At 39.5% G+C, this 13,464-nt stretch overlaps 1 protein-coding gene across 2 annotated transcripts; it reads right to left on the bottom strand.

Annotated features, from left to right (window-relative positions):
* Window positions 1-2,601: 2,601 nt before the first annotated feature.
* mocs1 (molybdenum cofactor synthesis 1) lies at window positions 2,602-11,232 on the bottom strand. 2 transcript variants are annotated; one of them, XM_057059285.1, is made up of 11 exons: window positions 10,950-11,232; window positions 10,043-10,154; window positions 9,297-9,464; window positions 7,916-8,080; window positions 7,560-7,621; window positions 7,031-7,142; window positions 6,689-6,801; window positions 6,457-6,567; window positions 5,786-5,906; window positions 4,914-4,961; window positions 2,602-4,758 (listed from the first exon to the last, which is right to left on the bottom strand). In XM_057059285.1, exons 1-11 carry the CDS (start codon window positions 11,139-11,141, stop codon window positions 3,800-3,802), a joined length of 2,163 nt encoding a protein of 720 aa, XP_056915265.1. In that variant the 5' UTR covers window positions 11,142-11,232; the 3' UTR covers window positions 2,602-3,799. The 2 variants fall into 2 exon arrangements, with proteins under 2 accessions (XP_056915265.1, XP_056915266.1); XM_057059286.1 differs by having other exon boundaries at window positions 4,596-4,758; window positions 4,899-4,961.
* Window positions 11,233-13,464: the final 2,232 nt, after the last annotated feature.

Genomic DNA, 13,464 nt, shown 5'->3' with positions numbered 1-13,464 from the left:
TGGCCAAATTAACCAAGAGTCACAGTGTTTTAGATCCACGTATCATGAGCTTCTTCACTGATAAAGTTCTAGCCATCAGAGAAAAAGCTAACCAGGCCATCCCAACAACTGGACCATCACCAGATGTGCTGACTGTGGGAACATACAGGTTCTCCAACGAGCCCTTAAGCTCCTTCAGCCCTATATATTTTTCTGAGGCGTCTTCGCTAATTCAGAAATCCAAGACCACCACGTGTCTTTTAGATCCCATCCCAACACACCTGTTGAAGGATGTTTTACCATTGATAGACAGTTCTATCCTGGACCAGATCAATGGTTCTTTAGTGACAGGTTATGTACCCCGGTCCTACAAGGTGGCAGTGATTAAGCCGTTGCTTAAACACTGGTGAGAGCAACACATACATAAGCTATATATCACTATTACCCAGAAAGTTGGCCTAAAACATTTTTTGCCTCTTAAATTATGTTAGTTTTGCAATGTTTTTATCTTCTGAGAATAAAATATTTTTTAAAAAACAAACATTTTAACTATTGTTACTCCAGTTTTGTGCGCAACAATAGGCAGAGTAAATGGGACAAAGTAAAAATCAGTCAACTTTTCCTCGGCCACAACAAAACAAGGGAATAGTTTCCCAAATAATAATTATATTAATTTGAATACACCAATTTGTTGTTTGATTTTCTGTACACACTTTAAGGCAGGGGTGGACCTGGACAGGGAGCTGGTTCCATAGCAGGGGGGCCTGGTAGCTAAATACTCGGCCCCCCATTCTACCCCTAGAAACTCACACAAGTAGACCAGCATTCTGAGAGCGGAGCGGTCTATTGGCATAATAAGGCGTCACTAGCTCCTCCAGGTAGGATGGAGCTTGTAGGCCAGAAGAAGGATTTTAAGTTATTTTAAATTTGACAGGCAGCCAATGAAGCGACGCCATTACAGGAGTTATGTGATCTCTTTTGTCAATACCTGTCAGAACTCTGGCTGCAGCATTTTGGATCAACTGGAGGCTTCTTAAAGAGTTGTTTGGACACCCTGATAATAAAGAATTACAATAGTCCAGCCTGGAAGTAACAAATGCATGGACTAACTTTTCAGCATCATGCCATGTCAGTAGCTTCCTAATCTTTGTGATGTTTCTCAAGTGAAAAAAGGCACTTCTAGAGACTATTCTAATGTGTGACTTAAAGGACAGATTTTGGTCAAAAGTTACTCCTAGATTCCTCACAGAGAGACTAGATGCTAGGGAGATACCATCTAGAGTGATAATGTGATCTAATCTATCCCTGAAAGGTTCAAGAAGTCAACATCAGTTTTTCCTGAGTTAAGGAGAAGGAAGTCTGAAGACATCAGAGACTTTATGTCTTTAAGACAGGTCTGAAGCTTCACTAACTGCTCTGTCTCCTCTGGTTTCATGGATAGATATAGCTGAGTGTCATCAGCATAACAATAGGGCTGAAGGAGTTTAAGGGCTCGTTGGAGACCCTGTATGTTCCCACAGTCAGCACATCTGGTGATGGTCCAGTTGTTGGCAGATACAGATACTCCATAAATAAAGATGCATTGAACTGAATTGAGTACTTTTCTTCTAATTACTCTGCTAATTAATACAAGGAAACGCTGGGTTGTGTCTTGCCTCTGTGCAGCGTTCATTATGTTTAATGCATTTAATGCTTCATGGCTTATTGCAATGATGTTTCCTTTACTTCATTTGAATCTGGAGTGTTTATTGCTACAAGTCAGAGATGAATAAATAAAAGCGCAGTGCAGGTGTCAAGAGAGGAAAATACAAATAAATGTATGTGAAAACTGTATTTGTTTTCTGTAACAGTATCCATCCTCTGGAGACTCTAAATGTGTGTTTTTGTAAACTGGATGTGTGTCTCATGAAGACTGAATGTGTTTGTGTGTTATTCTTGGCAACATCGGCAGCTCTTGCCTGCTGCAGCAGCAGCAGGAAGTCATATTAAGGCTGATTCACGCAGAGGTCAGAGGTCACAGTTGAAATGGGGATGAAGCGAGATGAGAAGAGGAGCCTGACAAGACTCAGAAGCAGAGTGGAACCCGGCAAAGCTGGCCACTCTTTTTTGATTATTGGAAATAAGAAAATATTTAAGCAAAAGTGAATTACAGTAGATGCTATACAATAACTTCAGTACGCAGAAGTAGATCAAAAAATGGAAAGATGTTCTTGGGGCTTTAAACACTGCACAAATCCTATTATTGGGCCCACATGTCTATTAATTTATGTTCTTTAGGTTCTACACGGTTGCAAAACTTCTAGTTACAAACTGAAATACAGGAGGAACACCGAGGGTGCTTCACCGAACATGACATGTTTAGGAAGCTATAAAACCCCTGGAGTCACTCTGTGGTCATTTATCACAAAAAGTGCTTCCCTGTGAGGACAAAGACAGTAGGAGAATCCTCTGACTGTTCATCTCAAAGACTTTTTAATATATTTTTTTTGAAATGAGGCAATAAAAGCTGGAATATATGAAAGAAACAAAACTGAAAATAAACCATTAAGGATAGTTTCTGCTGAGCATGTGACTGGAAGAATAATAGTTCATATTGTTTTTTCTGTAATAACGCACTTCCTCGGGCGCATATATTTTCTTTTATGTGCTTCTTTGGTGGCAGCCTGTGTGATTTTCTCATCGCACCATATTCAAACAGAATCCATCACATCACCCTGTACTTTTCCTGGGCTTAACATCATTCGATAAGAAGAAAAAAGCAATTCAAATACAGCGAAGGTAATCACAAGTCCATTTTCTTTTCAGGCAGGATGTAAAAAAGAAAAAAAATGAGTGGCTGAAGCCAAATGAGACATTACAGCATATACATGTGACAAATGTAGTTACAGTACTGATCAAATCCAGATGGTGACCAAGATGGCATAAAAAGAAGGACTGGAAAAAAAACAGGAGCATTTAAGACCTAAACAACCTGGAATTAGCATGCACAATAATTTTTAAAAAACAATAAATAAAGCACTACTAACATGCTAACACTGAAGATTGGAATTGGGATCATCTTGATGTGGGACTGTTCAGGACTGGCAAACTCTATGAATGGAAAGAAGGAACGGAAAAGTGTGTGGACAGCGTCCTGAAAATGAAACACATGTGGGCATTTCAGCAAGACAATGATTTCCACAACAAAGCCAAGGAAACTATTAATTGTGCGAGAAAGAAAATGAAGCTGCTACAGCTTAGCCAATATAACATCTATAGGAAGAACTTAAGATCAGAGTTCATGGAAGAGGCCTACTCAACCTGGACTGTGTGGAAGAATGGGCTAAAAGTTTCCCTGGGCTATCTATGCCACAGGTTTCTCCATACATGTTACATCTTGAAGCTGTCACTATAAAAAAAAAGCTAAGCTGCTGTATTTAAATGAGTTGGTTGTCGTGGCTCAACAAGCAGCTGCGTCTCTTTCATTGTAGTGTGCTACGAGTTTATTAATCAACACTGCAATTAATCACATTCAAACATTTTTGTTATTACACAACAGGTTGGTTGGTATCAGCTTCACATATTTCTCAACTTGAGTTGAGCTCTGCTGCAGGACTTGAAGAGACCTTCAACGCTGTGGATGAGCGCCCCCTATAGACAAAAGCAACTATTGCAGCTCGATGATGTTCTGTATGTTTTAGGCCATTGAGGCTCATTCACATTTTGAGGACAAAGAGACAAGGCAATAAAACACACATATTATGCATATTTCACATTTTTCATTCACATTAATCTTACAGCAGCATTTTTGATGATGTTCTATGCTGTTATTACGATGACATTAACCATCCTGGCCTGAAGTCGAAGGTCGAGGATAACGATGAAAATCCCTCTTTCCACCAGTCTTACTGAGGAGCTTCACGTCTGTGATGATGATGTCATGGCTTACTGCCTTGCACATGTCATATACTGTCAGAGCTGCAACAGACGCAGCTGTTAGAGCCTCCATCTCCACACCCGTCTTGGCTGTAGTGTGACACATCGCTGTGATGACAGCCGCGTTCTGCACGTCATCGAGGTCAAAGGTGACAGTGGTTCCGTCTAAGGGCAGCGAGTGACAAAGTGGGATGAGGGCCGAGGTCTGCTTCGAAGCCATGATGCCAGCTAACTGTGCCACGGCTAATGCGTCACCCTTTGCCAGCTGGTTATCCCGAAGCAATTTGAAGGCAACGGGACCCAAAATGACTGTAGCAGATGCCGTTGCTTTGCGCTGCGTAGGATTTTTCCCTCCGACATTTACCATTTTAGCTCTTCCCTGGTCATCTGTGTGTGTTAGCTTGTCATCAGCGGTGTTATATTGGTGAACGTTAATGTCTGTTGTCTGAGAGCTTACAAGCTCTGTCCTGGGATTCTGGCTGTGGTTAAAACGGAGATTATGGTACCTGGTTAAGGTATTCATGGGTAGTGGGTAACAAACATGCCTTCCAGGGGTCCCGATAATGTCTCTGTTTAAAGCACACTGACCCCTGCTGTGTGTATAGCTGAGACAGCTTTTATAAGTGTAGGTCTTATTTTTGTGCACAGAAACATTTAAAAAGTTTGCGTGCTCCCTCAAAGAGGTCGCATTGTTAAGATCATCAGTCACATTTGTTTTTTTAATTTTGATATCTGATTTAACAAAAGCACCCCCACTAGCGGAGTTTCTGGAGAAGCCAGAGCTGTCTGTCCGTCCCGAAGCGGTGCTATCTAGAAGGCACCTAAAATCCTCTCTGTTTAAGACTCTCCTGCTGGTCCCAGCAGCTGCAGAAAAAGAAAGGATTGGGTCAAAAAACAATACGGGGAAAGCAATCCCATTATCTGGAGACTAAATAGACAATGTCTTCAAGCCTCCGGGAAAAATATATTTTACAAGAAAAAGAAAAGCAAGTGTGTGTACGTACAGCTACGTCACCCACCAATGAGGATCATAGGCCTGTTTTTCATCTGTGAGATGTTGACCATGCCTGAGAAAGCAAAGGAGAAGACGTGACATTCAAAATGCTCTAGAAATTATATACAAGCACAATTTTTGAAACTCGAACATTATTCAACGTTTAGTCAAAAAGGGTGGCTCAAAATCTTGTGAACTCTTGTGAAGTGCTACGTGTCAAAATAACCATCATATACAGCAGGACTGCAGCTTTCATGGGCTCAGTAGCTCAGTCTGTTGGGAACTGGGCTGAGAAGCAGAGGATTCTTGGTTGGAACCCCAGCACAGACAAAACATGGAAGGCGTTCTGGCTCCTTTCTCTACTACCAGGACACCTTCCACGTTAGAGTAGTAGAGAAAGGAGCCAGAACACCTTCAGAGCACTGCCGAGCTACCCTTGAGCAGGTACCAAACAAATGCTCATATGGGCCCTGGAATGACTCTAGTTTTTCAAGCAGAGCGTTGACCACATAATCACACCATCTCTGGCGGCTTCCCATCTTCCCATAATGCATCCTGGTGAAGCAGAGCAAGCAGAACTTTGTTTATTGGCCGCTCGTGGCCCATTCTCCACTGACCACGCCAGACTGTTTTAAGACCTGCACTTTTTCAGCCAAATCTAACTTTCCCGAATAACCCAAGCAAGCATCTCATCACAGAACCCACAAGAACCCCCATCCTGTAAGCACTGCAGGAAGACTAAAAGAAGAACGCATGTTTGGCTTTAACATACATGTTTGGTCACTAATAATTTGATCATTTGGTCACTTTTGTGTAAAAGGAGGCGGATGAGAATCAAATACATTTTAATTTGACACAAAGGAATGGATGAATTAGTTGAATGTAAAGAGACCTCACCTGCATGTTGCTTCTTCTTCCTGCCCACAGCGGCACCGATGATTTGCAGCAGCTCTTCATCAGATGCCCCAGAACGCAGCAAATCTCTCAGAGACACCTCAGAGTTCCCAAATAAACACACCTGAGAGGTGAGGAAGGCACAAGCGCCGTAGTTTTGAATACGTGCCGACCCTCACATCTGACTATCAGTTCCATCTATTTTTCCTGCATTTAACACATCAACTTTTAGAACAAAATATTTATTTGTTGTGTAATAGTGCTCAAATGATAATAATCTACCTGATGAAGGTAGTTGTGTGAAATATTGGATTTCTTGCAAATAAAGCTTTGATTATTATCATCTCAGAGGAAAAAAAATCTGTATATCCAAAAGCAGCTGATTATTATCTGCTGTAATATTAGCACTAAACGTGAGATTTCACGTGCTCTTATTCAACACAGACTATGTAAAATATTTGTCTCTGCGTGGTAATATTTTCTTTTTGTAGGCTGCAACATTAAAAAGTCTCATCAGTTTTACCTTATTATGTGTCACTTATATTAAAAACAACCTTTTTGTTTCGGTAGGTAGGGGAATCAAAAAATCTAATGATAAAAAATTCAGACCGTTGATAATTCAAGAGAATTCACAACATTGACAATGGAATGGATAAATCTAATAAGGAATGAACCTTCAGATTTCCATCTGCAGTGATGCGCAGGCGGTTGCAGGAGCCACAGAAATGGTCAGACATGGAGGTGATGAAGCCAACCCGACCCTTGAAGCCCGGAACTTTAAACGTCTGGGAGGGCACAAAGCTAAAAGTTAAAGGTTGTTCCTATAAACACACTACGTAGAAGCAGTGAATATATTGTAGATGATGATTTTGCTCCCTACACAAATAGGTGGCTGTACATGCTGACCTTGGCAGTTTCTGTGTGTCCACACTGAAGCTTTTCCAGGTTTGGCCACTGCTGTCTGATGCAGTCCAGCATCTCCTGGTAACTCACCATCTTTTTAAAATTCCACTTGTTCCCTATAAACAAGTGAAGTATCCATGACAGGAAAGAGACAAAAAAAATCCCCGTATAATCACATCATTCACCTAAAATTGAGATTCGTTCTCTAAATACATTCATTGCCACCTTTGGCAAGTAAAGGTCCTGCTTTTCTTTTACAATTACCCTTTTTCCCAATCTGTGTTTGAAATGGAATAAAAATTGTGACGAGTTAAAAGTTCAGATCTTTCCAACGTCAACACTTACCGTCAAAGGGCATGTATTCGATGAAACGCACCTCCAGAGGCTTCGTCTCTGTCAGCGACACAAAATCCAGCAGCTCGTCCTCGTTGAGGCCTCGCATGATCACACAGTTGACCTACAGGGAATTGACACTCAGGATTCAACCCGATTATCCTCTGCAGCTTTGTATCTTTGGCAGGAAACATCAACGTGGTTTTCCAGGAAATATATAACGAATCAGATTTATGTGCTACTGCTTTGTGACTCGACTAAAATAAATGTGTTGCTTATGTGACATTAAGCATTAATGACATGTGATTAATGTGACTAATGTGAGCATGAATGTGAGCATTAATGTGACATTAATGACATTATGTGTCATTAAGCAGTAAGATTTTCAGCAGAACTAACAACAGTATATGACCCCTGACAACACTGGAGAGAGATGGCCTATTCCTACAAGGTGCAATAAAATAGAACATATAGACGTGATAAATGCCAGCATTTCTTTTAAAAAGGTCCACCGGTAATATATATTTCTCAGTTCAAATACCTTCACAGGGTTATAGCCCATTTCAATGGCTTTATCGATGCCCTCCATGACCTTGTGGAACCCTGGAGGAGTGGAAGTTGGTGATGCAGATGAGATAAAATTCTCAAGGAACAGTAACAACAAATGAAGGTGTCCTGCAAATTCTTAATGTTGCAATTTTATGCTGCAACATTTCTGCAATGCTACTCAACCATTAGGTGAATTAAAAGGGTCAAACAAAACAAACATATCTATCAATTCACTTCCAAAAATTAAACTTAAAGTTGCCTAATTCCACAGGCTACGAGGTGAAAGAACCCTCCGTCAACCCTCCGTCACGTGTACAGTCACGCTCATGTGCTGGATTTTATCTTTACCTTTGCGTCTGACGATGAACTCAAATTTGGCTGGAACCAGTGAATCCAGACTTATGTTTATCAGATCAACACCAGCCTCTTTCAACTTAGGCAGGAGTCTGGCCAGGTTGATTCCATTGGTTGTCACTGCAATTGTTTTTAGGCCCTCCACCGTCCTCAGTTTTGCTGTAGAACACATCCGAGAAGAGAGGAAGTAAGAAAAACTGTTAGTAAAACCCCAATTTCCATCATCAATTCTATAATATTTACATAGCATCTGTAAAGAGGAAAGAAGAGACACATGAATCCCTGTAAATGCAAATACATTAGTCATGGTTTGGCAGTCTGTAGAGAAATTGTGTCCTGAGGGGGTCAGTGGGGCTGGAGCAGTGTCGTCTTGTATAACGATGTGTGCCCCTGATCTATTCCTAAGGAGTTTACACCCAAACATGATTCTGTTTTCTGAATGTCTCTCAAATGTTACATCTTGAAGACGAGACTGATGTTTTGCTAAAATCTGCTGAAGTATCTGGATCAACCAAAGGTCTGAGTCCTGCACCTTTGAAAGAAATTAAGGGGAAGACATACAGTAGCATTGCTGCAGGATATTAAATCTGGGACACAATAAGTGCGCATTTAATAGATGCAGGATTTATGTAGAATTTCAACAAATTTCTGAAATTTATAATGCAATAATTAATGGTTATGTGTTTTTAAATCCTGACTAACCTCTTTCAAATCATTATTTATTACTTAATACTCCAAATTTTGCACTTCCCATCCAAAATCACAAAAGTATAAAACAATCTTCAAGCTAAAAGGGGAAGGTTTTAGTTAAATACTGTTACTTTACAAAAAGAGTATATACAATCAGTCTGGCACTGGGTCACATGAGGTCACGGTGGTGGTTTGTCACAAGAAACCGTGATAATCCTGATATTTGTTAAGCTTAATCGGGCTCTTTTCCTGATTAGTCACACTCTATTTCCTGGCAAAGATTCTGATGTTCATCAAAAAAGGCATCTCAGTGATAAATCACCTTTAAATTTGACTGTGAAATCTGATTAGAATGTGAAGACATGCTCAGACACTCAGTCCTGCTCCTCTTTGCTCGCCACTGCATTGCCAATGGCAGCCAAAACAAATAAAAATATCTTATAAAAAGAGTAATATTACTTCTTTTTTTTTAATATAGCTGCGTAAAGATGCATGCATTAAGCCCAAATCTAGAATACCACATTCACTTTAACAGCTCTAACTTTATTATATTAAACATATCAAACAGGACTATTTCTGCTGAAGGCTACTAATATTATCCCAGCACAACATGCTTCAGCATCTGAGTGAGGATTGAAGCAGATTGGTCTAATCAGCATTTATCAGCCTTTCATTTATTCCTTACAAATGATATCCAGAACATCGGGTCTAATGAGGGGTTCTCCACCAGTGAGACGAATTTTTTCCACCCCCTCGTGGACAAAGAGGCGAGCCAGTTTCAGAACCTCCGAGGTGGACAACAGCTGGCCCCGTGGTGTGAGCTTCACTCCGTCCTCTGGCATACAGTACTGACCTGGAAAAGGGAAAAATATAGAAAATGTGCAATTTACTACTTGTAAATTAGTTGTCAAAAGTTTTTTTCCCCAAGTATTTCCTAAGGACACAGGCTGTCACACGTGATCGTATTACTGCTGACATGGGTGTTAGCAAGGGGGCAGAAGCAAATAAGCATTCACTTTTTTGAACATGTTGACATGTTTTAAGTAAAGAATCCAATACCAAAGCAAAGAAAAAAGAAAAGGATTTCAAAGTCAAGAAAAACATTGTTTGTTCTCGATTTGATCATAAGAAGATTTTGGTAACTGTGCAGTGAGTCTGAGAGAAAGGTCCAAAGATCCATGATAGACAGATCTTCAAACAACCATTTGGAATTCATGACATACAAGTTGAATGTGTAAAACCTCAGTTTGGGGTTACTGTTTTTAAAAAACCCCCACAAAAAACAAACAAACTACTTATTCGTCTAATGGCTGTTCCCTTGAAAATTCAATATTTTTGAAAAAGCATGAAAAAGCATTGACATCTGTGATGGTGTGCATGGTTGCAGCAGTTGTACTGGACGTTATTGCGCAGCACAGCGAGAACACTCACAGCGCAGGTTGCATTTCTCAGTCAGAGAGATACGGAGGTAGTTGTGTCTCCGGCCAAACTTGTCAGTCAGGAATGCTGAAAATGGCAGGATACCATGCTCTCCAGGTCTCTCCTAGTTTGGAAGGATGGCAGGAAATTATGGAGGCGGGGTGACAGACCATTTCCCAAAGAAAACTAAAATGCTCTTTGTCTTGTTTGTTATTCTGCTCTCTCTCTCTCTCTCTCTCTCTCTTTCCCTATATAACAAAAGGTAAACTAAGCACTTACTTGTCCTTTAATGAAACACACAACTATTACCTTTCTGAAACCACCCACTCTTTTTTGAATGTATTGCTTTAGGGTTAATCTTTTTTTTATTATTATTATTTAACTAGTGTCTAAATTCCGCATTGCCATTTGTGTCCATGTATTTTATTTAAAGGACAGTTAAAAAAAAGTGCCTTGTACTGTAATCTACTTGGTCTGAGCCAAGATTAAAATCTTAAACTCATGTAACACAAACTTAATGAGCGTGATTTGCACTAAAATGCGTGAAGTCAACATTTGACAGGGTCGCACGTGTCCGCTGGCGCATGACCTTTGGAAACAAAGTTTAACGAGGGATGTTTCACAATGAATTCCTTAACATCTATCGACTAACAATTCATTTTATACAGAAAACAGAAACTCTTCTTATATGAAACCTGCTTAAGTCCCAACAACACCAGCCAGATTTATCTTAGATAAATTGGTGTTTTCGGTTTTCTCGTCTAAAATAATCATCAACACTCCTGGATTAATATTTTACCAGAATGGGAAACGGGCGCCGAACGTAATACTTAACATCTTGTCATCTTGTCAAATAAGCACAATATGTACCCGGGCACTTTTAAAAACTTTCCTTAAATGCACTGTTTGAATTCTGTACCTTTACTGGGCGACTTTTCAGAGATGAGGACAAGTTTGAAGCAGATGAAGTCGAGTCTTCAAGTTCATTATTATGCTGCGTTGCACCGGAGTACCGTCTCTTTATGTTCCTGTCCAAACACTGAAAGGCCTTTCTTAGGTTGCTCCAAAACACCCGCTTGTCACAGAGGCGCATTGCAGCGTGAGGAGACATTAGTAGGTTTAATAACAGCTTCTAGATCTCCCATAAATGTTTACAGAGAGTCCCTGCGCTACAGTTCGAGCCGGAAATACGTCATCGGAGTGGGAGGGCAGTGTCAGGGGCGGGGCCAGCAGACGGTGGGTAATTATTTAATCAGCTAAAATGTGTAAGTTTGACACTAAATAAATTAGCAATAAAGACTAAACTAGTAATAAAAATAATAATGTTATTAAAACCTTTCTGGAAATCCTTCGTTTGCGGCGTGTGCTGATCACGTGACCAGAAGATTCTTTAGCGTTTCAGTTCTTTACCAGCAGATGGCAGTGCAAATCTGGGCATTATTTTCTTTTAGAATTCAATAAATTCATGATTTTATTACGTGCTGCTCAAGTTTCAATAATTTTGTCTCCCTTTAATCATTTAGATGTTCTAATACATAAGCAATATTGTGTTTTTTACGCAACACAATTTTTGTCCTCTATTTAATAATTGTAAAATCCAGTGAGACAACTTACCCGATGTGGGGCAACATGTCACTGGTTCACATTGTCTATTTGATTGTTTATAATTGTACTGACATAAGACATGAAAATGACAAATAGAAAATATACACCAGAAATTTGGTCTTTGATTTGGAACAATTACGTTGGTTTTTAAAAAAAAATTATTTATTCCAAGAAATCAATAAGAGTGTAAAATGCATGTCAACAAGGCCCTGTCCCCCTACTACAGTATACTCTGGAAAAGTAGATAACATGAGCTCACTTATACGTTTTACATTTATTTTAGGAAAAAATATTCTCATCAATGGGGATACTGTGAGAAAGCATGGTCTTTAATCCAAAACAAACCTTTTGAGACTTATAAGCAATGTGATGTTCTTATGGAAGTAAATCCATATTTTGATGAATCTTTGCACCTCAATTTGTTTGCATCAAAATATGACTTTGAATTTTAAAACCCATCACAATTCTAGCACAGATTTTTTTCCCTCATTGTAGCAAAATTTTGAGCATCTATTGCAATGACATCCAGCCAATCAAGTTAGGCCCCATGGGCATGTGACACTACCACATTAGCGATCAAATATTTCCCAAGAGATGGGTCAAAATCAGTGCGATCTTGGGGATGTTGAGACCCCATTAAAGATCAAAGTGGTTCTGACTGCACCTCGTGACAGGCTAAATATCCTTCCTGTCGAGTCCCCTGTGTTGCTACTGTTGTGGTGTCACATTAACAGTAGGGTGTAACTTGACTGTCTGGATGTTGAATGAATTGCTTCTCCATGGTTACACAGATCTTTGCGAATGACTTCTTTTCAGCCAAATTTTGGCCTGTAAATTTCTTCAGATGTAGAATTTTTTTTACACTGATTCCTAATTTTTTACATGTCAAATTTTTCCAGTGCTGAACGTTTTGGAACATCAAGGCCAAAAAAAGTCTATGCTAGAATGTGATGGTTTTTCGAATTTGGTGTCGATAAAAACAGTTAATTCTAAAAAAAAACAAAAAAAAACTATGCGTCATGACATGTTTCCAATGATTCTTTAGGTTGAATATTTCATTCATGATTTCAGTCATAATCTGGGCCACCTTTCAGGTTAACCCTCAACAGCGACACAGTTATGCAGTTTACACATTCTTTATGACTTACTGTGTTTTGTCATTAACTTTCTGTTTGCTATTCATTTTATTGCTTTTCTATTGTCTTCCATCTCTGACTAATATGAATGGACCAGAAAGTTTGTGGATAATGTTGGTGTTGCTAGAGAGACAAAGATGGCAGATGATGGAGAAACTCCTCAACCATGATGCCAAACCACAAAAATAAAAATGAATGAAAGCAACAAGCTCTGTCTCAAGGATGAGAGGTGAACTGTACTTTGTCTCCACTTGATGGACATTTTCGGTTTGGCTAATTTTGCAATTTCTCTAGCCATATACTTGTTGCATAAACTGACAGTATCAGTCAGCAGGAGTGACACATATATCCATATTATACTATTGTGTGATAATTTAAGTGATGGAAAAAGTCAGATTTATTTAAGTACCATAGATCTGACACCTCAGTCAAAAACTTTTTGTTGGCCTTTGCTGATTCATCTATGTGACCCAAAATTGAATTTTCTGGCAAATATGGAATTAAAATTAACATTTTAACATGGACAATTCAGATAAACACAATGATGGAGCATTAGAAAAGCACATATTAATGACCAGAAAGTTATATAACAAAGAAACTGTCATGGCCTGTGTGTTGGTGCCTTTTGTTTGTGTTTTGTGTTCCTGGTTCTCTCACTATGGGGCGTGGTTTATTCACCTGGGTACCTTTCTC

This window comes from Takifugu flavidus, chromosome 16, assembly GCF_003711565.1.
Source record: "Takifugu flavidus isolate HTHZ2018 chromosome 16, ASM371156v2, whole genome shotgun sequence".
NCBI lineage: Eukaryota > Metazoa > Chordata > Actinopteri > Tetraodontiformes > Tetraodontidae > Takifugu > Takifugu flavidus.
Note: the sequence above shows the minus strand (reverse complement) of the source record. Positions and strands in the feature narration are given on the sequence as shown.

Coding starts and splice junctions, on each gene's coding strand:
- mocs1 (XM_057059285.1), bottom strand. CDS start 11,141: ATGTCTCCTCACGCTGCAATGCGCCTCTGTGACAAGCGGGTGTTTTGG. Junction 7,143..7,559: donor TGGGCTATAACCCTGTGAAG/GTATTTGAACTG, acceptor AATTCCCTGTAG/GTCAACTGTGTGATCATGCG. Junction 6,802..7,030: donor CGAATACATGCCCTTTGACG/GTAAGTGTTGAC, acceptor ACTTGTTTATAG/GGAACAAGTGGAATTTTAAA.